This window comes from Piliocolobus tephrosceles, chromosome 6 (assembly GCF_002776525.5).
Source record: "Piliocolobus tephrosceles isolate RC106 chromosome 6, ASM277652v3, whole genome shotgun sequence".
NCBI lineage: Eukaryota > Metazoa > Chordata > Mammalia > Primates > Cercopithecidae > Piliocolobus > Piliocolobus tephrosceles.
The window spans coordinates 3,215,929-3,241,550 of NC_045439.1; the positions used below are offsets into that span (position 1 = coordinate 3,215,929).

Sequence of the window (25,622 nt, forward strand, 5' to 3'; positions counted from 1 at the left end):
GCCAGGTGAGCTCCTTACCTACCAGATGGTCCCTGGGCATTTAGTTTGAACAGATCGAGAAGGACCTTCCTCACCCTCAGGAGAATTATGAACATTGAGGGAAATTGAGATAAATTTTTATTTACAGAGAATAATTCATAAGCTTGTAGACCTCTATGTGGGTGTGTACAGGGTTGCTAGGATATGCTTATACACAGAACAGAAAGAATTATAATTCGTGGAAAGAAAAACAAAGAGCTTCTGAATTTGTAGATATTGTTTGCCACAAATGGGTCAGGTCACTAGATCATCTTATGTTGCTGGAGGTAAAACTTCTCAACATTGTCATGGAGACAAAAAGCAAAAGAGGAAAGATTCAAGTAAGATTCCTTTGAAAAATACCAGTAATGAACAGGCCAAAAGAAGTGAACCACTGTGGAAAGAGTACTAAGAATTGGGGTTTGAGAACTTCTGCCTAGATTTCAGAAGACGTATGAAAACACCTGGATGTCCAGTCATAAGTTTGCTGCAGCAGTGGAGCACTCATGGAGAACCTCTGCTAGGGCAGTGAGGAAGGGAAATATAGGGCCAGAGCTCCCACACAGAGTCTCTACTGGGGCACTGTCGAGTGGAGTTGTGAGAAAAGGACTGCCATCCTCCAGATCCCAGAATGGTAGATCCACTGACAGCTTGCACTGTGTGCCTGGAAAAGCCACAGACACTCAATACCAGCCTGTGAAAGCAACCAGGAGGGATGCCGTACCCTGTAAAGCCACAGGGGTGGAGCTGCCCAAGACCATTGGGACCCACCTGTTGAATCAACATGTCCCAGATGTGAGAAGTGGAGTTGTAGGTGATCATTACGGAGCTTTATGATTTGACTGCCCTGCTGGATTTTGGACTTGCATGGGGCCTCTTTGTTATGGCCAATGTCTGTCACTTGGAATGGGTATGTTTACCCAATGCCTGTAACTTGCTTTTGAATTTACAGGCTCACAAGTGGAAGGGACTTGCCTTGTCTCAGATGAAAGTTTGTACTGTGAACTTCTGAGTTAATGAAGAAATGAGTTTGGACTTTGGGGAGCTGTTGGGAAGGCATGATTGGTTTTGAAATGTGAGGACATGAGATTTGGGAGGGGACATGGGGTGGAATGATATGGTTTGGCTGTGTCCCCACTCAAGTCTCATATGGAACTGAAACTCCCATGATTCCCAATGTTGTGGGAGGGGCCCAGTGGTAGGTGACTGAATTATGGGGGGGAGGTCTCTCCTGCACTGTTCTCATAATAGTGAATGAGTCTCGTGAGATCTGACAGTTCTAAAAAGGGGAGACCCCAGCACGAGCTCTCTTCTCTCGTCTGCTGCCAAGTCAGATGTGCCTTTCACCTTTCACTGTGATTGTGAGGCCTTTCCAGCCACGTGAAACTGTAAGTCCAAAAAAACTCTTTCTGTTGTAAATTGCCCATTCTCTGGTAAGTCTTTATCAGCAGTGTGAAAACAGACAAATGCAGTCAGACATGCTCTACTCAAGGTCTCTGCACATGGAGAAAAACCAGTGAAAGTGGAAAATGCATTTTCTTGGTTTGTTGAAAAATACCTATAGAAAAAACAATCCTGTAGGAGGACATCACGCAGAACTAAGACATAATGGAACTGGAATAAATGTGAAAATCACAATCATTTGCAGATGCATATTTGTTCATTTATCTTCAAATGAAATAAAGTAAAAGCAGGTGTTCTGTTTCAAAATCCACAAAGAGTGTGTTGACCTTGAGAATACACTCCTCTCCCAGACTCTAAAGGCAGGAAAATGCATGTGGATCAGGTGTCAAGCTGCTGCTTTGTGACGTCTATGGTATGGCTTGTGCTGAAGCTCAGGTGCTGTGGTCTACTCTAATGAAAGGAAGGACTCTTCAATGGTTTTGAGGCAGAGCCATTACTGGAGTCATCGGGGTCCCCTGTGGAGTATGCTCCTCAGGACACTGACCAGTGTGATCAAGGCAGGGTCATCTCTGCCCCCAAAGTGACACTCAGGCTTCTGCAGGGTGTGGATGTGTCCTCCTGATACAAAAAGAAAAAGAAAAAAAAAAAAAAAAGATACAAGGTTGTGGGGGCGTTTTGCAGTCAGAGACAACACCAAATGTTAGTACAGAACTGCAAATCTAGAGAAATTCCCTGGGGTAATTTGGTAGCAAGGCAGCTCCAGACCATGATGGGAAACCAGCCCTTGCACCACCTGCACTTGCCCCTGGAGACAGCCCCGTGCACAGTGTCCCAGGCGTTCCCTGGTTGTCCCAGGTGCCCTGCAGAGGTTTGTGTCTGGGCTCACACTGACTTCTCCTCAATGTGTCTCTCGCACAGTAATACACAGCTGTGTCCTCGGCTCTCAGGCTGTTCATTTGCAGATACAGTGTGTTCTGGGCGTTGTCTCTGGAGATGGTGAATCGGCCCTTCACAGAGTCTGGGTACCATGTGCTACTACCGCTACCACTACTAATACGTGAGACCCACTCCAGCCCCTTCCCTGGAGCCTGGCGGACCCAGTCCATGTAGTAGTCACTGAAGGTGAATCCAGAGGCTGCACAGGAGAGTCTCAGGGACCCCCCAGGCTGTACCAAGCCTCCCCCAGACTCCACCAGCTGCACCTCACACTGGACACCTGCAAACAAGAAGAAACCTCGGTCAGAAACTTCCACACGTATCCACTGTTTACCTCACTCTTATCCACTCACACTCAATTTCAATAGTTCTCAATGAATTACCTTTTAAAATAGCAACAAGAAAAACCCAGCTCAGCCCAAACTCCATGGTGAGTCCTCTGTGTTCCGTCCTGATCACCAAATGAAAACACCTGAAAATGCCAGGTCTGGGTCTCCTCCCCCAGAGCTGCAGGGTCAGGGCTGGGCTGGTTTTCATCAGCAGAGGGAGGGCTCTATTTGCATGTCTCCCACTATATAGCAAGCTCTGGGGTGAGAGGCCTGAGGAGACAGCGGGGCTCAGAGCATGAGGAGTGTCCTGGGGGAGATTTGTGATATTGGTAGCATTTTGGAAATTGTGGTTTCTTATTGAAAGTTTGTTCTGTGATAAAATATTAAAACCTATAAAACTTACAATTTTGTAATTTCTATTTTAAAACAGTTGTATTGAGATACAATCGATCTACATAAACTGTGTATATTAAGTTAGCGCCAATCATCTTTTATGTTTACATATGCAGAGGAAACATGGTATGTGGTATCAATGTCATTTCCATGTTACAGATGAAAAATTCCTAGCAAAAGCACAGATGGGTTGTACAATGTCCCCGGAGCTCACATTTGGTCAGAGTGAGCCTGGGTATCTGGGCCTGTGCTTCTCACCACTGGACCTGACTGCTCCCTGAACCAAGCCCAGCACACAGGGGTCGCAGCTAGTGAGGTTTTCAGAACCTCTTCTCTGTAATGAGAACATGGTGTGATGTGTATGCACTGTTGTGATTACCTAACAATTGTAAAGAAAAACACATTTCCTACAGTTTTATTTTCTTGGGTGTCACGCATTTTCTCATGCTAGCGTCTATCTTTCCATCAATCTTTATTGAAAAAATTATCCACTTATTTGCAATACTCATATTGAGACATTATTGCTATGTAATAAATATTGCTTAATTAAAGTGTGCATTTTAATAAGCTCTGAAGCCGAGCATGGTCTTACATACCAGTATTCCCAGCTACGTACGGCAGCAGGAGGAGGGTTGGTGGAGACCCAGGGTCTGAGGCTGCAGAGAGCTATGATCTCACCACTGAGATCCAGCTCGGATGACAAAGCAAGATCATGTCTCCAAAGCAAAAAAAATGCATTTTCACATGTGCTCACCTGTGCTTCCCAAATAACAAGAAAACGATGAACCATGCTTAAAAGTTTCCCTGGGTTCCTCCAATTCCTGCCTCCCAGTCATTTTTCTCTCACCGTACTGAGTCAGTCTATTATGTTTGTTACTTCAGATCTATTTTTCAAGATTTGGTTAAAGAGAAATCTTACAGTTTCCGTTTCATTTGTGTGGCTTCTTGCTCAGCATAATTACTTGTGAGTCAGTAATTTGGTTGTGTATGAAGAATGTGTTCATTGTAATGAGGAACAGTATTCCAGTTAATGAGTGTGCCCCTGCTATTGATAAAGCTCCTTAACATTTTTGTTATTTCCAGTTCCTGAGTGTTACAGATAAAGCTTCTACTCAGCCTGGAGATGCAGGCATCCCAGAAAAAAAAACTGTATTATTTTTACAACTAATCTTACTGAGCTGCAAATGAGCACATTTTCTTTAAAACATCAGATTATTGATGTTATAGGACAAAGAAGGGACCTTACATCTTGTGAAAGTCGGTGACCTGCAGGAACAAACAGGAAGAGAATATGACCTCATCTGGGGCAGAGGCCAGCAAATGTCATGTAAGTGAACGCAGGGTTAACTTAGACATATTCTTCAGATTGTTGAGAGTTGAGTATAATAAAGAAATTATTGTTTAAATTATCAGAGGACATACAACTGAGGATTCCTATTGCTATTGAAACCTTTTCTGCCAGGATTGAGGACACATTACAAAAATCTCCAGCCTCTCCCTCCCAAGATGTTTCTGTGTGGGAAAGCGGAACAGCAGCTGTGGCTGAAATGCATCCAGACCCACCTCCCCTGCCACCAGGACCTTACCAAAGAATTAACATACTGGGGCAAAGCCACTAACACCTCAGTGTTACAGGCACTGGAGGAACTCATAGAAACTGGGATAGAAGGAAGAAAAGTTCCAAAGCTCTGTCCATTCTCTCAGGAATAACAGCCTCATCTCCCACCTCCTCTCTCTTCCCTCTGGAAATACAGCCGCATCCTGCTGGGAAGGGCAGAAAAGAGGAAGCTGAAGACATCAGTGGGAAGACATAGTGGCTGCTGGAAGAAGACATGGGAAAAAAAGAGAAGACCCTCTACCCAGGAATGGGAGGAAGATGCGTGGATCAGCATCACACGTGCAGGAGGGGCAGGGATACTTGGAAGGACACACCGAGTCGGGACTGTGATGTCTGCCTGGAGTGTGGCTCCCTCAGAAGCACAGAGAGTGCCCGTTCAGTGCAACCCCTCCCACCACATTGACCATTGTCAGGTCCTTGTGGCTCTGGGATGACCTGGGGAACCTGAAACACAGAGTCTTTCCGGATGACACAAGACTAAGACCCAAAGCCAAGCAGGAAACAAAATTAAGTCTTCACTGAAGGAATCTGGGTGTCTGCTAGCTGCAGAGGAAACCCACTGCAATTCCAGCAGCCACTGCACTAAGGACTTTCAAATGTAGCCCTGAGTAGTTTCAGACAATTTTCTACAATAAAGGCATAGAAAAGATAGGGCATGATCATCTACAAAAAAAAAAAAAAAAAAAATCATAAAGCAAATTGTGATCGTCTACAAAAATGCAAAACTCATAAAACAAATAATTAGCTGACATAAGGAATCTGATAGCGGTATCTGTGGAATGTAAATTTTGAAATAACTGCATAAATACTTTGAAACATTTACACTTGATCCCATAGAAGGTCTCTGTGTAACTTCATAAGAAATTGCCAACATGTGCTTATTTTAATAACCAATGTTTGTTAACATCATGTTTGTGGTTGTAACAAAGACCACAGAGTAGGTTCTATTAGAACTCTTAATAAAAAGCCAAATTTGCAAAATATTTAGAGAGATGTATTCTGAGCCAAATGTGAGGCCATGCCCTGTGACACAGCCCCACAAGATCTTGAGAACATGTGCCCAAAGTGGCTTGATTGCAGCTTCAATTTAATAACATCAATTGATACATGTGAGATATATGTTGACTTGGTCAATAAAGAAAAAACTGCTAGAAGTGAGGCAGTGTGGGGAGGGGATTAGAGCTTACAGGAGGATTCAAAGATTTTCTGATTGGCAATTGATTGAAAGACTTACGTTTTTTATCTAAAGACCTGAAATCAGTATAACAAAGTGTCTGGGTTAAGATAATGGATTTTGGAGAACAATATTCTTATTACTGAAGAAGTCTCTTTTGTGGCCAGCCTTAGAGACAATAGATGGCAAATATTTTCTATTAAGACCTTTAAAAGATGCTGGACTCTTAGCTAATCCCCTCAGGATAACAAAAGACCTGAAAAGGGAAGGAGATTCTCTGAAGAATGCAAATTTCTCTCACAAAAGATAACTGTACAGGGCGATTTTAAAATATGTCAAAGAAATACATTTTAGGGTAAAAGCCTTTGGTTCATTTCAAGGCCTGCTCTCTGTCATGTGATGCTATTCTTGAGTCAGGTTGGAATTTGATATCTTCTACAAAGAATCTGTTTTCTGAGCCTTGAGTTCTCTGTTTTCATGAAAATGCTGGCTAGTCGTGCTTGAATTCCAAAGGGAGGAGTGCATAATGAGGCATTTCTGATCCTCTATTTCTGACATGACCTGAGCTAGTTTTCCAAGAGTCTCTGGAACTCCTTAGTGAAGAGAAAGGGTCCATCCAATCAGTTGGGGTGCTTAGAATTCTGCTTTTCCTTCATAGGACATATATGAGACTTCTCCTAGTCAGGGGTATGGGAAAAAAATTTACTGAGCCAATCACATTGAAGTTGAAACATGAAAGATGGTCTCAGATTCCTCGCGGCAATCCTTTTCTCCTGACAGGAGAAGAAGAAAACTTACCAGAAACAAACGTTAGCATTTCTTTTATGTTCCAAATAGTCACCCATTAGGAAAAGAGTTAAACTTGGGAGACTTCTCTTTAGACACAAGTAGTCTAGCTGATTTCTAAAGTCATTTACAAGCACAAAGATTCTGATTAGTTTACAGATTATGCAGAACATCCCATCTAATGGGAATCTGCACTTAGCTGGATCCCCATGCCTTGATGGGTTTTTTTTAATGTTTAATTTATATAGATACATACTAGTTCAAAACCTTTTTATGGTACATGTTATATTTTGATAAAAGAATATTATGTGCAGTGATCAAATCTGGATAACTGGGATATCCTTCATCTCAATCATTGATTATTTCTTTGTGTTAAGCACATTCTAAATCTTCTCTTCTAGCTATTTTGAAATATACAATACATTATTAACTGTAGTTGTCTATGTGCCATTTCAGCATTCCCACTATCAAGTGGTGAAAGTTTCTGTTTTATAACTTACTCATCACCATTTGGTATTGTCTATATTGTGTATTTTACATATTCTATTAGGTTGGGTTAGTAGGATTTTTCCAGTGTTAAACATACATGTACCTAATGAAAATCCAGTGGATCACTTTTTATATTTATTTTTAGATGCAGTTTCTATTCAGGTCTTTGCCCATTTTAAATTTAAATTCTGTGGTTTTGTTGTTGTTCAATTGTAAGGTAATTTGTATATTTACGATAAAAGTCCTTTTCCAAATATTTGACTTGCAAGCAAATTCTCCAGATCTATGTCTTATCTTTTCACTCTCAGGTAAGGGTTTATTTTCAAAGGCCTAGGTTTATCCATCTATGAAAAGAGGATAATTGGCCGGGTGCAGTGGCTCAAGCCTGTCATCCCAGCATACACGGGAAGATCATCTGAGGTCAGGAGTTAGAGACCAGCCTGGCCAACATGATGAACGCCTGTGTCTACTAAAAATACAAAAATTAGCCGGGCATGGTGGTGGGTGCCTATAATCTCAGCTACTTCGAGGGCTGAGGCAGGAGAATTGCCAACCCAGGAGGCAGAGGTTGCAGTGAGCCGATATCACACCATTGCACTGCAGACTGGGAGAAAACAGTGAGACTCCATCTTGAAAAAAAAAAAAAGAAGGAAAAGAGGATAATTGTAATTCTAAATTCTTGGAATTATTAGAATAATAATATAGCTTGAAATTATTCCAGTATCTTGAATATGTATCAGTTTTGGTATAACACCAGTAAGAAAAATTTGTGGAGTGTTCTGTGTAGACCAGAAATCAGAAGGTGATGAAGGGACAATTAGATTTGAATAATCCAGAGAGATGAAGTGTATTTGGTATTCATCTCCTTTTGTTCTCTAGGAAGAGAAAATGGATAGATGACATCTCCATGTGAAATTGGACGCAACGGTTTTAAGATGCTTGTGAAAGAAAGTTGCAAATACAATCTCTCAGGTGATGATCTGACACAGGGCTGTGGAGGGGATGGTGACCACCGGTGGTTGCTGTCAGTCACATTGTTGATTGGTTTGGCCACTGTTTTGTCCATGAGAGATATTAGACTGTGATGTACTACATGCAGGCGAATTTCTTAATCTCAGGTGAGGAGAGAAACACGAGAAAACAGAAGACAGGAAAATTGAAGATCTCCCTATAGCAAGCACATTCCATGGAGGAGCACTTGTCACTGAGAGACCGGGGGATATGCAGGGAGTGGAGAGGAGTTTGGGGGATATTATCCGTGAAAGAACCAATCCAACCTCGTCGACCTCCCCATGGAAGGAGGGGTTAAATATTTGTTCACAGATAATGGTGTGTTATGTCAGGATTCCCACAGGTTTCAGATATAGTTTCTAATAACAAGTGTCATACTTTGATTAGAATTGATTTTTTTTTATAATTTATTTTCCCCCTCTAGGCAGCACCACAGAAGAATGTTCTCAGAATCCTTCCTGATCCTCTATGAGTTCCTGGTGCAGCTCCTGGAGAATAAGCTTGCGTGGGGAGGGAGCCCTCATGTGCAGCGCAGAGGCTGTCCCGTCACCTCACCCACCACTGTCCTTCAGTCACTTCCTGAACAATTATGAGTTAACCTTCCTGAAACATGGGGTATTTGGCAGTGTCTTTCCCAGGTAAGAAAACACTTCCGTTCTGTTTATTCCTGCAGGCCCCTGTCCCTTTCTGGAGCACGGGTTGCAGTTGAGTGTGTGGTGGTGGATAATTAATGGGGGGAGGTTTGTGAGCATCTTATCACCTTCCCGAGTGCGCCCCTCATGTGGTTGACACTGACGAGCACGCAGATGGGCTTACTCAGCTGGAGGATGACAGGCGTTTTTGTAACCTGTGACCCCTGTGAGACTCTCCCACTGCAAGACCAATCAGACTCAGGCCTCTGGCTAAAGTGCAGCCAGCAAAGGCTACAGTGCCCAACCCTGAGAGCTCCTTCCAGGTGCCAAACCACTTTGTAAAGGAATCCTTCGTTCCTGCCTGGATCCCATGCATGTGTTTGCATTTTCTGCACAAAGTGCTTTATCCAGAAACATTCCCCAAGAGCTTGTAGTGTTTTGAATCCAACTGAAGGGCATTATTTACGAAGTCCCTCATGACGAGTCTCCACTGCTCGTTAAATGGCGTTCATTATAGGGAAGCTGCTGGCCTTTTAGTTGCACAGACCAGCCTCTACTCCAGCAGTCCCAATCTTTTTGGCACCAGGGAATGATTTTGTGGATGACAATTTTTCCATGGATAATGGAGGCAGGTGGTTACGGAATGAACCTGCTCCACCTGCAATCATCAGACATTGGATTCCCATAGACAGCGTGCAACCTAGATCCCTCACATGCACAGTTCACACAAGAATTCAGCTCCTAGGATAATCTAATGTGCAGCTGATCTGACAGGAGGCGGAGCTCAGGCAGTGATGCTCACCCACCGCTCACCTCCTGCTGTGCGACCTGCCTTCTATCAGGCTGCTGACCTGTACTGGTTCACTGCCTAGGGGCTGGGGACCCCTGCTGTAAATGCCTGGAGGCCTTACCCTCTTGGTAGGGGCATAGAAAACCAGGAGTCAGATAAGCTCTAAATCAATCTACATTTTATGGATTCTTGAGGAAACAGTGAAAGGAGGAACGTCCCCACTCACTCTCCCTCTACCTGGCGTCATTTCATGTAATGCACTGGAAGAACCCGGGGTGCTTCAAGGTAGCTTAGGCTTGTTACACCAGGGACCACCAGAAAAGGAGACAATTAATGTGTCCATGTGGGTTCACCTGTTGCAAGTTGTTTATTACTTCAGTGCAGGGTATTGATCACGGAGAAGGCTGTGCGTGTCTTGGGCGGGAGTATGTGGGAACTCTGTTCATTCTACTCAAATTTGCTGTAATCCTAAAAATGTTTTAAAATAAATTTAATGTAAATGGGACTGGCAAAGACATTTTGGTAGAAATGTCGGCCACTTTTTAGAAATTATGTTTAGTCTTACCATGTGATCAAGCAATCCTGCTCCAAATGATTTATCCATTTGATTTTAAAATTTATGTCCTCACATAGGAATGTTTGTGTCAGCTTAATTGATGGCTGCCTTTCCCACTCTGTGAATGTTACTTATAGGGTGAAAGTTGACAAGATTATTTCCTATATGATTGGAATGTATATATCTTTCTATCTCTACTTTTACTCAGTGACTTAACCTATCTTCCAAATAATTTAGACCTCATAAATCCTGTCATCTTCACAGCCCCAGCACAGCTGCCTCCTCCCTCAGGGTTTCTGACACTCTCAGGATGTGGTTTTCACACTGTGCCTCTCGCACAGTAATACACGGCCGTGTCCTCAGATCTCAGGCTGCTCAGCTCCATGTAGGCTGTGTCTGTAGACGTGTCCGCAGTCATGGTGACTCTGTCCTGGAACTTTTGTGCGTAGTTTGCTTCACCATCTTCAGGATCAACGCGTCCCATCCACTCAAGCCCTTTTCCAGGAGCCTGTCGCACCCAGTGCAGGTAGTAGTCGGTGAAGGTGTATCCAGAAGCCTTGCAGGAGATTTTCACGGTGGCCCCAGGCTTCCTCACCTCAGCCCCAGACTGCTCCAGCTGTACCTCGGAGTGGGCGCCTGTGGAGAGGACAGAGGAGAGAATGAGACACCACTTCACTGGACCCAGTCCTCTCATCAGCCCTGGAACTGAGGATTCTCTTACCTGTAGCTGCTGCCACCAAGAGGAGGAGCCTCCAGGTCCAGTCCATGATGAGATGCTGTGCTCTGGGGGCTTCTGTAGGGGAGGGATGTGGTTGTTGTGTGATGCTCTCTCGGCAAGGACAGATCTGTATTTACCTCAGTAGACGCCAGTGCATTTGCATATTCATGAGGCAGGTATTTCATCGCTCAAGCCAGCCCAGCCTGGGGAAGAAGATAGGTGACACGTGGACCACGCCACACTGGGATGCTGAGCTCCATGACCTGAACTTGTTTAATGATATCTGTCATCTGACATGCTTAGAAGTCCATGAAGACAGAACTCCTCTTACAGAAAACCAGAATCTCACAGGACATTGTCCTCAATGTGATTCCTTTTTCACACGGCACACGGACAGCCTGAGCTTTCCTGGGCCTTGCCCTCTGCACCTCTTAACTTCTGGGATGAGTGTGTCTCCAGATAGTAACACCCATTGAATTAATAAAACCACCCCTCAATTTCTAACGATGAATACATTTGAAAGGCTTAGACATTTCTTCTTTTAAATATGGTTTGCATTAGGTAAAGGCTGTGTATGCAAGACAATACTAAAGATACATCAGTACTTGCTAAATTCTTATTTCAATTTTATGTCATTATTGCTTTGAAATAAGGAATATTCAATCCCTGAGAGAAAACCCCTCCCCAGCCTCCTGTGCACCTGCCCCAGAGCTGGATCCTGTGCTGGGTGAATCCTGAGCACCCTCTGCAGCTCAACTAATGCCCTGCAGGGAAGTTCCTTTCTGGGCTCACAGAGCATTTTTCTCCCAGTGTCTCAAGCTCAATGTGACGTGACTGTGCCCTGGCTCAGAATGCTCCTTCGGGGACAGCAGCTACTTCTCACACCACTTCCTACAATAGAAAATAGACCTTAGGAAACGTAACAAAGCCTACAGGGAGACCTCGGCACAGCAAGCAAGAAATGACTAAAGCCACCAGGGAACCCCTTCCCTGGAGCTCCAGATGCACTGATACGGTCCAGACACATGTCGAGTCCAGGAACGGATGGGGACTTCGGGGCAGACTTTTTTTTTTTTTTTTTTTTTTGATTTTTGGGTCGAAGTTCACATCAGATTATAATTTTACACACAAACCCTATGTCTCAAGGTCCACCCCCCAACACACACACACTCACAGTGGCATATTTGCACAGTCACAAGCCGCAGATTTGCCCTCCTTCCTAGTGTCTTGTCAATGAAAAGTGCTTCCAGCACTGGCCCTAGTCCTGGTTATGTTTGTGGTGGTTGTTTTTGTTGTTTTGTTTTTCCAAACAGAAGTAAAGTAAGCTCAGTAATGCTGGAGATCCAGAAGGTGCCTTCAGGTTATCTTGGCTAGTTCTCACCTGAGAACCCTGCAGATGCCCCGTGAGAGGTATATCTAGGGTCACTGAGGGAGGGGTACTGACCTTGTTCCCGAAGGTGTTGGTGTCACAGGCTTTAAATCACTTTACTGTCCTTGACTTTTTCTCTCCCTCTGCCTTTGGTTTCCCTTAGTTCTAGTCCTTAGACAGCGTCTGTGTGTTGCCACACTTTTCTCTTTAATCTGGATTAATCCTATTGGTGAGGAGGTGATTTGGTGTGCAGGGGCGCAGTATATGTTCTTGAAATTGAATTCCAATGTTTTCTTGCTGTTCTTTCTCTGTGCTGCTCCCCTTACAAGGAGTCTCCAGTGATACAGCTGATTTTCCTCTACTCCGCTCCCCCTCCTGGCTGAAGCATCCACAGATTATTCTCTTGAATCTGACCCCAGTTGTTTTATTAATTATACCCCTTTTCATGACACAGGAAGGCTAAGGTGAAGCTGTCTTGGATGGAAAATAATCCCTTCCCCTCATATAGAATAAAGATCTTGAAAAGTATTTTTTATCTGTAGGGTCTGTCTGGAGAAAATTCTGGGGTATTTATCAGAGTATAGCTCTCCTGATGACAGAGCCGTGAGGGAATCTGTTTGGATTCTCATCTTGAAAATCCAGAAGTTTCTCGAGGGAAATTCCGCCAAAGTGTGGGGTGTGCAGCCCCTCAGGCGATCTTACCCTTTCCCTATCCACAGCTTGCTCCAGGCATTTATGGAATTACCATCTAACTGTTCCCACCAGCTTGTGCTGTCAGCTGAAGAATCAACCAATTTATCAATTTAGAAAGGAGACTTTATTTCTGAGAAAGGGTTGAAGCTGCAGGATGGTCCTCTTGACAAGCTGGGAAGCAAAGCCTGCCACAGAGACTGTGAGCAGATACTTCAAGGGAGGGAAAGATGAGAAATGAATTCATGCGAATGGATTGGCCAAGTGTACACACTCAGCAGGCTATAGAAGAAGCTGCGGACATTCATATTGTGGGCAGGCGCTCATATCTAATAAGGAAACACACATGTTACATGCATTTCAGGTGCACTTTGGGGTGAGCACTTAAGAACTAAGTGAATTACAGTTGGGCCCTGTACATCAAAAGGGCTTTGTACGGGGTCAGAAAGACACACAGTACACAGCCTTTGTAATTTGGCCAGGACAATCCATGGTCAGTGATCTCCTATCACGAGAAAGTTACTGAAATCAGTCTCTTCTCCAATCAAAGCTCTATTTATGGCTTGTGGAACAAGCGCACAGTTATGCAGTGTCTGGAGTTCCATCAGCTGCAAATGTTTTAATATTGATTATCTCAGTACCAGTACTTGTTTAGCTAAGAGCTCTGTGGAAGTTACAACATAATCTATGTTTTAAGTGTAGGGGTGAGTGACTTAATCCTTGCCTGGCGTAGCATTGGGTCTCATTTATTATTTGGTATCTTATTGCTGCAAAAAGTTTGTTCCATTAGTCTGATGATCTCTATTTCAACATCTTTGTAGTTTTGTGGTCCTGGTTTCCCTGCAATTTCACTTATTCAACAGATCCAAGAAATCATTGATAATCAGTGTTCCAGGCTTATATTCTTGTAAGAATGTGGGTGATGATTGACATGCTCTTTACATATTAAAGCAGAAACCAGAAGTAGCTTCAGAGATCACCAGTGACGTGACACAAGCAGCAGGAGTCTCATCTCATGAAATATAAGTGGCACCACACAGATGCTGCGGAGCGTGCCGGGACACAGAAGAACCACAGTGCAGGACACATATGAGATGTTTTTATGATTCTGGGGCTCTGTCCAGGAAGCGGGAATTCAGATGGTACTAGAGGGATGGACTCTTATCTCTCAGGTGACACTGTGTTTTGCAAGCTTATTTCCACTCCTGCACTGGATTCAGTAGCTGCACCTGGACCTGCACACCTGAAACAGAAACTCTCATTAATTAAGCACAAGACTCAACAATAATAAAGCTGTCCCCAGGGAAGGTGCAGAGCAGGGTCCTCTGCTTTTAGGAACTTACAGCTGTGCAGGGAGGGCCAGGAGTATGAACCATTTCCTTCGGCTCTCCCTGCCTGCTTCACAGACAACTGCAAGCAGGAGCTTTACATTGCTATGTATCTAAAATATGTGATTGTTCTAGGAAAATGTAATACACAGATGAAGGAATGTGGAACCTGTGTGAAATTAAAATAAAACTAATACATGAAATAAATATAAAGCACTATAAGACATTATAATGTAAAAGACCAACAAATACTAAAAACGTGTGTGTACATGTGTGTGAGACAGTATTCTTGTAAATTAAATCATAATTTGCTTATAACGTCTTTTCAAGTAGGTACAGAATCTTTGTCTTTGATTCCCACAAAGATGAAGAAGGATCTGGCACCAGGACTCCAAAGTCATGCTAGTGATTTCCCCTCCTGTCTCCTGAGGACACGTTGCTTCCAACTCTGAGGATCAGGATGCTGACATTGACATGAGAAGAGAAAGTTGGATTTTCTGTGGGACAGACTGGTGTGAAGATAATTTTCAAGCAAATAAGTTTATTCTACCATGAGACACACTGCCATCATACTGACTGTGTGTGTTGCTTTTGACCTGAACATTATTGTTATTAGCAGTATTATTGGGTTTTTCCCTGGAAAATGATCAATTATCACAGAATAAACTTGAGTAGTTTTCATTTTAGTTTTTTCACACTTCCAGCTAAATCCACTGAGTGTTTGAGCCTGGACATTTCAGGTCATTGGTTACAAATGATGGAGTGGAAGTTTTCCTAGGAATTAGACGTGGTTCTGCTAAAGGATGACCATGGATTTGGCCAGAAGCTCCCCTCCTCATCTATCCCAGCACCTGCTCCTCAATGCACCCCTTCCTGCCTGAGTCCTGAGCATCTCTGTGGTCCTGGACAATGCACGTCTGGGACCTCTGCTTCCTAGATGTGCATCCACAGGGCAGGCTGCTATCCCTGACTGTCCAGAGGGGTCTGGGCCTGGATCCACCCAGGTGGCCCCACCCTGAGAACTGGGCTTCCTCCCAGCAAGGAGACAGGGTCAGCTGAATGCATCCACTTCACAGAAATTCTAGGAGGCAAATTCTGTCAAATCTTTATATAGTTTTGACATGCAATCCAGCAGTCATGCTTCTAGGTATTTCTCTATCTGACTTTAAATGTATGACCAGAAAGTACACATGAATAATCACAGTAAGCTCATTCATATCTGTCAAAACTAGCAACACTCAAGAAGTTCTGTAGGTGAGTAGATAAGAATCAGTGATACATTGATAGAATTGTATTCAACAATTATAAACAAGAGCTATCAAACCATGAATATACATAAATGAATTTAAAATGCTTTTTTTTTTTTTTTTTTTTTTTTTTTTTTTGAGACGGAGTCTCTCTCTGTCACCCAGGCTAGAGTGCAGTGGCCGGATCTCAACTCACTACAAGCTCGGCCTCCCAGGTTTATGCCATTCTCCTGCCTCAGCCTCCTGAGTAGTTGGGACTACAGGCGCCCGCCACCACACCCAGCTAGTTTTTTGTATTTTTTTAGTAGAGACGGGGTTTCACCATGTTAGCCAGGATGGTCTCAATCTCCTGACCTCGTGATCCGCCCGTCTCAGCCTCCCAAAGTGCTGGGATTACAGGCTTGAGCCACCGTGCCCGGCCTATCTGAACATATTCTAAGGAGAACTGTTTTACTCCTAAACTTGGTTGGCTTCAGTGATTATGAAGAGAAGGGAACTGATTCACCAGACTTGGAAGACAGAAAGTAAAGGAACTTCCTTTTTTTCTGCATGGAGACTGAGGAAGATAAAAGGCTTTCAAAGAAGAAGGGAAGGTGGAGAAACAGCCAGAAAAGCAGGACACCAGAAGCCAACCAAGGGAGAGAACAAGAGCTTTTAAAGTGCTGTGTAATTTCACAAATGGCATATGAAAGAAAAAGAAACAAAACACCATGCATACGCTGAGTTAAAGTTAGAAAACATATACAATTGTTTGACTATTACAGCATGAAAAGAAAACTCTATTCATGGAAACAGTTTGTATTGAGGATACACATCTTTTTTCTAAGACATGGTCTCACTATGTCACCAAGGCTGGGGTGTCGAGTCACAGTCACAACTCACTGCAGCCTCCACTTCCCAGGCTTAAGGAATCCTCCCTCCTCAGTGTTTCAAGTAGCTGCTAGCACCATACTCAGCTATTTTCTCTTTTAGGTGTAGAAAGGGTCTCACTATGTTGCCAGGCTGTTTCAAAACTCCTGGATTACTTGAGCTCAAGTAATCTGCCTGACTCAGCCTCCCCAAGTGCTGGGATTACAGGTGTGATTTAAAAATTTTTACATTTTAATAATAGTATTATTTTTAATAATTAAAATATATAAATAACCTATTTTAATAATTGTCATGAGAGATCATTGCTAGTATTACTCAGAAAATGCGCAGCATTAAAAGTTGTATTACGTGCATTTTCTAAGTTAGTGTTTTGTAGGTAAAATAAATCGTGGAATTAAAAGGAAGAAATTGTGAGACATCCTGGGGAAGACCTTTGCTTGACCAGGTCAGGGATTCCCAGGGTCTAAAAGGAAACCACAGCTTCTGAGGCTCCTGATGTGGAGCTGCCTCCCAAGAGAACCTGCGTGTCTTGAGCTCTCACTGCCGTCCTGAGCATCCCCTGGTGGTTCTGAGCTCCCCCTAGTGGTTCTGAGTGTCCCCCAGTGTCCTGAGTGCAGCATTGTTGTCTTTAGCGCCACCTAGTGTCCTGAGTGCCCTCCTGTGGTTCTGAGCTCCCTCTGCTGGTCCTGAGCGCCCTCTCGTGGTCCTTAGCGCCCCCTGTTGCTTCTGAGAGCCCCCCCACCTTGTCCTGAGCGTCCCCCTGGTGGTGCTGAGCGCCCCCTGGTGTCCTGAGCACCCCCGGGTGGTGCTGAGCGCCCCCTGGTGTCCTGAGTGCTCCCTGGAGGTCCTAAGCACCCCTTTGTTTCCTGACCACTCCCTGGTGGTTCTGAGTGCCCCTTGGTGATTCTGAGCAGCATCTATCACGCAATTCCCTCCTGTCTCCCTGCAGAGATTTTTGTGTCTGGGTTCACGCAGATGTTGCCTGTCCTGTGTCCCTCACTCCAATATATGGCCCTGTCCTTGACTCTCAGGTTGGTCATTTTAAGGTAGAATACAAGTGAAAGGGTGTCACTTGGGACTATTAATTTATGTGACCTCATGGAGAGTAACCCTGAGACCTCCCACTTTATCACTCACTTTGCCACCCACAGCAATCCCTGTTTTGAAGCCTGCCAGACCACACTCAAGCTGTGGCCAGTGAAGGTGAATCCAGATGCTTTGCAGGAAAGTCTCAGTGAACCACTAGGTTGTGCAATGTTTCCCACTCTGACGCCACCACTGAACTTCATGCAGGACTTCTGCTAACACAGAGGAAACAGACTGAGAACAACCCCATGAGAAGCAGCCACAGCTGGACCTGATTTACAATGGACACTAATATTGAGGGTGATGAGAAGGGAAGCCCTGGTCAGTGCAGACTCCATTGTGTGGACACTGAGGAAGGGCAAAGACGTGGCGTGGCTCCTCACCAGGGCCTGAAGGAACAGGGGATGAGCTGCCTTTCATGAGGAGGAGAGGGGGCATATTTCCATGTTTTTCTTTTTGTGGTCATGGGTGCACCACTCAGCATTGCTCATCCATCCTCTGTGTCTATATTTCAGGGAGGGCAGGCTCAAAGGATTCCTGGGTCTGGATGCACAGGGTTAATCTGCACATTACTCTTTCTTATTATCTAATGTGAACACTGTTCAGCTATCTTCACGGTAGCAAACATTATCTACAAATACATCGAGTAAGAACAAAAAAATATATTTCCAGAGAAAATGGACATCTCTCTGTAATCAGTGCATTTATAGCTGCAAACCACTGTCTCTGACAAGGAGTCAAAGTTAAGTTGCAATGAAAAATATGCAGATCTACAAATTGTTAGGGCTGGGGTTTATAATTATTATTATTTTGAATTCATTTTGCCACAAAAAGCTCAAAATTGGATATATGTGCTTGTGTCAGGAAACAGTCAATGTGGACATACGTGTACTTATCTGAGTGAAGAGTTCACATGGAGACATGTTTGCTTGTCTGAGACAAGAGTCCACATGAGGAAATGTCTCTTTTCTGAGGAAAGAGTAAATGTAAGGACGTATGTGGTGGTCTGAGGAAAGAGTCTATATGGGGACAGGTGTGTTTGTCTGACAGAAGAGCCCACATGTTGACAGGTGTGTGTACCTGTCAGAGGGTAAATGCCCATTCAAGGACAGTGTATGCCTGAACTGAGGTGAGGTTTGGGGAAAATCTTTCTCAACCAAGGAAAGAAGAGAATCCTCTGGGTTATTTGCTTGTCAGGAAGAAAAAACTTGGGTCACGTAGAAAATTGATTTTTTTTTTATTAAAGTTTTTTGGTGAATGGAAACATCTTATATGCAAATGAGGAAAATTACTTCAGTCTTTGTTGCATGTGTCTCATGATATCCCCATCCTCACCAAATAGTTTATTAGATAATTTTATACAGTCTGCATTTAATCCTGGGGTTAATGAACTGCTAAATACTTTTTAAAAATTGAATATATTTAGATTTATATTTTCCACCACAAAATTATGAGGTTTGACAAATTAATTGCATCATGTCAACCATTGTATATCACCAAAAATAATTTTACTCTTCTTAAACTGTGCCATTTTAGCTTATTTTATACCCACTCTCTAAATTCCTTGAATATCCTCTATATGTTTAGTTGACTATAGTTTGGGATTTTACAGACTTTCAAATAAAGGACATTCAGTGTAATTGAAATGAATTCACTGAAGAAAGTGGAAAATGAATTTGCTGACCTAAGTAACTTTGAAAATGAGGAAATTCTATCAATTTAAAATGTAAAGAAACTGCACATAAACACTCCATTCTACTAGATAAACATGTTTCCAATGAGTGTTACATTTCTGATACCACTATGTATGTGTCATGAAACTGTGCAGCTAAATAAGAATATGACAATTGGTGGGATAGGCATCTTCACCTTGCAGTGGATGGTTATGGACAGTCAATGAAGGAAGGCTAGAAATGCCCATGTGGTAGTATAGTTGGGTGGAGAGACCAGTGTGTTCCCATTTTTAATGTAATGAAGTTACATAAATTTAGATAATAAGTAGTTTCGATGAGTCCATAAACCTGGGTTCATATAAACATGTACATTTACTAGACCTATAGGTTGAGAGGTCCTAGAAGTATTTATAACACATTAACAACACACATACCCAGTATCACAATTTTTAATTTTAACAAGATTCTTTAACCTCGGAAATAATCAATCTCTAGGAAAAACAGAAAAAGATAATATAGAAAATGAACTTAGAATTTATTGTAATATCAGGAAACAGTGATGTGTTCAAAAACAAAAGGATGAAGTGTGCTGTAAGGATGCAGGATCCAAACTAAATGAACTCCCAGCATCTAATAAAGCTGTGGTGACATGAACAATAAAATGAATAATATAGCACGAATCGTCTTCAGGGCATGAAATAGACATCCGTAAACTAATATGGATATTAATAGATGATTAAATAAATAAATTATGGGAAGAAGAACACATCTCTTTACAGAATTATTCCAAATATGTTAGCTTGATAGTCCTGTAATCAAGTAAGTGAAGCTTAAACACTCATGAATTGATTGTGGTCTGAGATTAGAGACATGGAAAAAAATCACTATTATTGTATTTTATTATGGGGTTTCAGAAATAATGCCAATGACATGATCTGTGGATGAATAAAATTTTACGTTTTTAAAATCTAAATTTGTATAAACACACACATATTTTTCTGCAATACATGCTGATAAGGGAGTAAAAGCCACAGACTTGGAGAAAATATTTCCAAGTCACAAATTTGTTAAATGAGTTATTTTAGTTTGTTAAATAACTTTTATCGTCAATATGCAAGTTAATTTACAACTAATCAAAAGAAAACAATGCAGTTAAAAATGAACCAAATATCAGGCGAGGTACCTCACCAAAGATTATTTGAACATTTTTAAGTATGAATTTTTTGTTAGGGATATGTACATGTAAATAAAAATTAGATACCATTGCTCACCTATTAGAATGGTTAAAACACACAATTCTCATAATGATAAATGGCAATACGAATGTGGGAAACCAAGAACTATCATGCATTGATGGTGGGAATTCAAAATGCTACATGCACAACATGAGATTTTGCGGGGCATTTTTAAAATAGAGATAAAAGTAGAGTTAACATTTGATTTATTTATGTGTTCCAAAGTATTTACAACAGTGATTCAGAAATTGAGGTTTACAAAGATGCCTACAAAGGAAGTTCTATATCAGTTACATTAATTCAATTCATTCTCCAATCCCTGAAATTTGTTTACATAATGTATGTTGTATGAAAAATCTTTCAAAGAATTAAGATTTATCAAATCACATTTATATTGTTCCTTTTCTTTAATGACTTAATGTTATTTTCTAAGAAAGTTTTAATCTAATAATCTTTGTCATCTCCTCCATGCCCGCGCAGTTGCCTCCTTCCTGGGGTTTCTGACACTTTGAGGATGTTCCCACTGTGTCTCTTGCACAGTAATACACGGCCGTGTCCTCAGATCTCAGGCTGCTCAACTCCATGTAGGCTGTGCTCATGGACGTGTCCCTGGTTATGGTGACTCTGCCCTGGAACTTCTGTGCATATTTTGTGTTACCATTGCCAGTGTTGATCCATCCCATCCACTCAAGTCCTTGTCCAGGGACCTGTCACACCCAGTGCATAAAGTTGTTGGTGAAGGTGTATCCAGAAGCCTTGAAGGAGATCTTCACTGAGGACAGAGGCTTCTTCACCTCATCCCCAGACTGCACCAACTGGGCCTGAGAGTGGGCCCCTGTGGGGAGGATACAGTAGTGGATGAGATTTTTCAGGACTGGACTCAACCCCCTTCTTATCACTGGGACTTGGGAGCCCCTTACCTGTGGCTGCTGCCACCAAGATGATCCTCCAGGTCCAGTCCATGGTGAGGAGCTGAGCTCTTGGGATTCTCTAGAAGAGGCATGTGGCTGTTGGATGATGAGCTCAGGGCACAGACATATCCATATTTACCTCAGTGTAGCTCAGGTTATTTGCATATTCATGAGAGAGCATTTCATAACTCAAAGCCTGATCCATGATAAGAAAGGGAAAATAAATGACACATGAGCCTTACAAGAGTGAGATACTGATGGTCTAAGCCTTAATCCGGGTTAACGAAATGCATGCCCTGCTCTATTTAGCAACATTTGAGGACCAAGGTCCTTTCACTGAAGAATCAGCCCCTCAGAACAGGCTCCTCACTGTGAACCTACATTTGATTAGTATAGAGGCCAGCTGGATTATTTTGGGGACCATCACAGTCTATGACACTGGGCATGTGCCTTGGCCGTATCCTGGACGTGTCAGGTACCAGCACAGCTCATTGGTGACTCTGAGAAAGTGACGCTGATGTCCCATGTGAGTGACCAGCAGATCCCTCTGAGATCTAGGCGCTCCTGAGATAGTGTCTCCAGCACCTGTCTGATGTCTGGATCCCCCAGGGTCTTCAACAGAAACACTTGTTTTACGGATTTGCCCTGTGATGCATAATTAGAGCTGATTTTCTCGTCTCAGGAACAATGGGAATCAGAAGATGTAACAGGAGTTTGGAGTTCTTTATGAACTCTCTAATCCCAAAATAATTGTCAATGAATTTGTGTTTTGAATAATTTTGGGTTACTTTTCAACTCCATTTATTATACTTTTGTAAAGTATTTCCATACTTCCAGTTCATATCCATGGATCCCTATCTTTACATATTGATTTTTGACTCACTAGGTTGTGAACCTGCCACACCCTCAGATCCATCACTGTCCTGTCACTCACACAATGTAGGCAACATTACTTAACAATGAAATGTGAATTTCTTATTCAAAGGAATATAGTTTCTTCAACTAATTGGTACCCACTGAATTAGTAAAAACATGCCCATCCTTCATATTCTCACTATTAAGATATTATAGTCCTATAAATCCACTTGAAAAAATAGTTCTTATTGCCTTAAGTTATATGAATGGTTTGGATGTACTAGGATATTTAAAGGCACATCAGCGACTTCTTGAACGTTATTTTAGGTTGTTTTTTCCCTGACAAAGGAAGACTCAGGCTCTGAGAGAAAACCTCCTCCCCAGCCTCCTGTGCACCTGCTCTAGGGCTGGAACTTGTGCTTGGCGGCTCCCAAGAGTGCCCCCCTCCAGCCAAGCCCTTGCCTTGCAATGAGGTTTCTGTTGTAGCCCACAGGCATTTCCCCGCACAGTCTCTAGCTCAGCATGAAGTAGCTGTGTCCTGGTTTAGAACACTCCTTCAGTGACACAATGTACTGCTGACACCACATCTGTTAAGAATTGAAGAGCCTTATTAAACCAATTTAACTCTACAGGGAGATGCAAAGCAAAGATTCTATGACACAGAAGGGAGCCCCTTCTCTGAAGCTTCACATTTCCTGAATCAGTGGACACGCAATGAATACAAAAGCTTTTAGGATTTTGGGAGTGCCTTATTTCTTCCTTGAGCTCTTGCAGTTGAATGTTACATCTAAGAATACCTGCAGGTTCAAATACACACTCAGAATAAAACCAGCTTTGTATCTACTATTCCAGTAACACACATTTTTCTTTCTTCCTAGTTTCTAGCCTATAAAAACTGCCTCCTACAATGACAGTAGGCTTAGGCTTATTTTATTTTATTTTATTTTTGTCTTAGAGATCTAAGGCAAACAGAATACAAGAGGAGACTTGGGAAGTGCATTATTTTTGTTGTTGTTTGTTTTTCGTTTTTGTTGTTGTTGTTTGTTTTTGTTTTTGAGACAGAGTCTTGCTCTGTCACCCAGGCTGGAATGCAGTGGCCCAATCTCTGCTCACTGCAAGTTCTGCCTCCCGGGTTCGTGCCATTCTCCTACCTCAGCCTCCTGAGTAGCTGGGACTACAGGTGCCCGCCACCATGCCAGGCTAATTTTGTGTGTGCATGTGTGTGTTTTAGTAGAGATGGGGTTTTAGCATGTTAGCAAGGAAGGTCTCAATCTCCTGACCTTGTGATCCACCTGCCTCGGCCTCCTACAATCCTGGGATTACAGGTGTGAGCCACTGTGCCTGGCCAAGTGCATGCATTTTTTTCTCTGCTAGGAACTTTGAAAATTCCCTATGATAAAAGAATCTGAGGTCAATGGATTTGCCAAGACCTTATCTTCAAAAAATTTATGTCAGAGGCTTCAGATTTCCCTACTGTCCTTGTCATAGTCTCTGCCATTGACTTTCAGTTTCCCTATATTCTCCTCCCCAGATAGAGTCTGTGCATTGTCACACTTTCATCTTTAACCCAGATTAACTATCCTGGTGAGAAAACAAAGTGTGCATCCTGGAAGTACGTATGTTCTTACAATTGAATCTTAATAATTCTGTCGTCTTTTTTTCTCTGGGCTGTGACCTATACACAGAGTGTCCAGAAATGGAACTGATGCTTTCCCTTTTCTGGCTACAATATTATAGGATTATTTCTCTATTGGCTAATTTTATCCAATTTCATGATAAAGGAAAGCTGCTGGGAGGGGTCTGTAATGAAGATGGACTACCTCACCCCACATAGATAATGTTCTAGATATGTCTTTCCCCTGGATTGTCTATCTGGAATAATTTCTGTGTATTTCTCAAAGACTAGGAATTTTGATGACTTATCCAGGAAATGATCTATGTCAATTTTCACCCAAAAAACCTGAAGGTTCCTGGAGGAAATAAAAACAAGAGTGTGGGGTGTGGGGGGTCTATGAGATTTCTCACCCTCGCAGTAGTTCAGACATACCCTTTCTCTTTATTTACTTCAGATTCACATATAACCAACCACAAAGCCAGGCTCATCTAAATTGCCACATGCCTGTTTGAAAATACTGGAGCAGCAGTAGCCCTCACATTGATCTCAGAGAATCCTGGGTCCAGTCCACAGTTTACTTTAGCTGAGAGCAGCATCAGGGACACACTGGAGTGGACATTTCTTCCCTGAAAAAGCCTCACTACCAAGTATACTAAAGAGTTGTCATGGAGCCATTGTGAGGTTGAATTTCTTCCTGTCAGCCTGTCATGGAGGGTATTTTGAATGATGTAGACTTTACACTTAGGTGGTAATGACTCCCATTGTTGTTGAAATGGCTGGCAGCCCGTAATCCTGTTTCTCCTTTCAACTCACCAGAATGTCTCCAAGAACCCCATAAACCTCAGGCCTCTCCATGGATGACTCTGAGGATTGTCAGTCTGCTCAGTGCTACACACAGAGGCAGCTAATAGAGGATTCTCAGTCCACTGACATGTTGGGCTCGTAACATAGGACACATATCCAAGAGTGGCCAATTCATGTCAATGTCAATGGATATTTAATCGAAGGGGCATTATGTTTAGTGCATTGGAGTGTAAAAGCTTCATGATTCGTGGCAATAGAGCCACAGACTGAATGCTTTGCAGAAGCAGTGAGTTCATTGTTAGAAGAAAGAGGCCTGCCCCCAAGAAGTCAGTCTCTTTAATTAAAGCACCTGAAACATGGTGTCCCGATACCTCATGAAAATTCATTCCCTGGAGTAAAGACACAGAAAAACTATTCTTAGATCATTGGAAGAAACCATATCAGAAATTTTATCAACACAGCAGTCAAATTCCAGTAAGTCAGCCCTTGGGTTTATGTTTCACAACTCAGAAATCTACATAATTGGAAGGCTACTCCAAAGAGGGAATTTAGACCTAGTTAATTAATAGGCCAGTGTTCACTCAAAGACACACTCCTGTGAGATCTCCAACTTAAACCCATCTCTGTAACCTGAAGACGTTTCCTCAAAAGATTATTTTTCTCTAGACACTCGCAGATGCAAAAACACATTTCTATATTTGTGCATGAGTGATCTATAGAAGCCCTTGTCTTGTTAATGAAAGTTCATGGAAATACGATAACTTACTGTGAACTCACGCTTCACTTGTTTCAAAAATTTCTCACCGATGTGATGGGGCGATGGGTGCCTCTAAGAATATGCTGAGTTTTGGACTGAACCTGTTCTCTTCGCTTGACTTATAGACTCATGTCTGACATCTGAGTCACTCACCCTGCGGAGCTGTCTCCAGGCACAGGAGAAGACACAAAAATGTAATCTTCTTCATGAACACAAGCCTGCATTCCCCACATACCTCAGCCAGGCCTGAGGGGAGAGCTGTTAGTTTCACTGTTCAAAAGCATTTTATACCCTGGAGCCTGAAAAATAATTTGGATGTGACACCAAC

The 25,622-nt window shown here is 42.6% G+C and overlaps 1 pseudogene and 2 gene segments (V, D, J or C); all 3 read right to left on the reverse strand.

Moving 5' to 3' along the window:
* Nucleotides 1-2,304: 2,304 nt before the first annotated feature.
* LOC111530306 lies at nt 2,305-2,861 on the reverse strand (annotated as a pseudogene). The gene is made up of 2 exons (XR_003307232.1): nt 2,742-2,861; nt 2,305-2,638 (listed from the first exon to the last, which is right to left on the reverse strand). The product of XR_003307232.1 is annotated as an immunoglobulin heavy variable 3-23-like (transcript).
* A 7,479-nt stretch (nt 2,862-10,340) lies between these two features.
* Nucleotides 10,341-11,003, reverse strand: LOC111530308. The segment is given in 2 exon segments: nt 10,341-10,772; nt 10,858-11,003. Coding segments are annotated over 2 exon segments (363 nt in total).
* Nucleotides 11,004-20,780: 9,777 nt separating this feature from the next.
* LOC111530307 lies at nt 20,781-21,315 on the reverse strand. The segment is given in 2 exon segments: nt 20,781-21,187; nt 21,273-21,315. Coding segments are annotated over 2 exon segments (450 nt in total).
* Between the last annotated feature and the right edge of the window lie 4,307 nt (nt 21,316-25,622).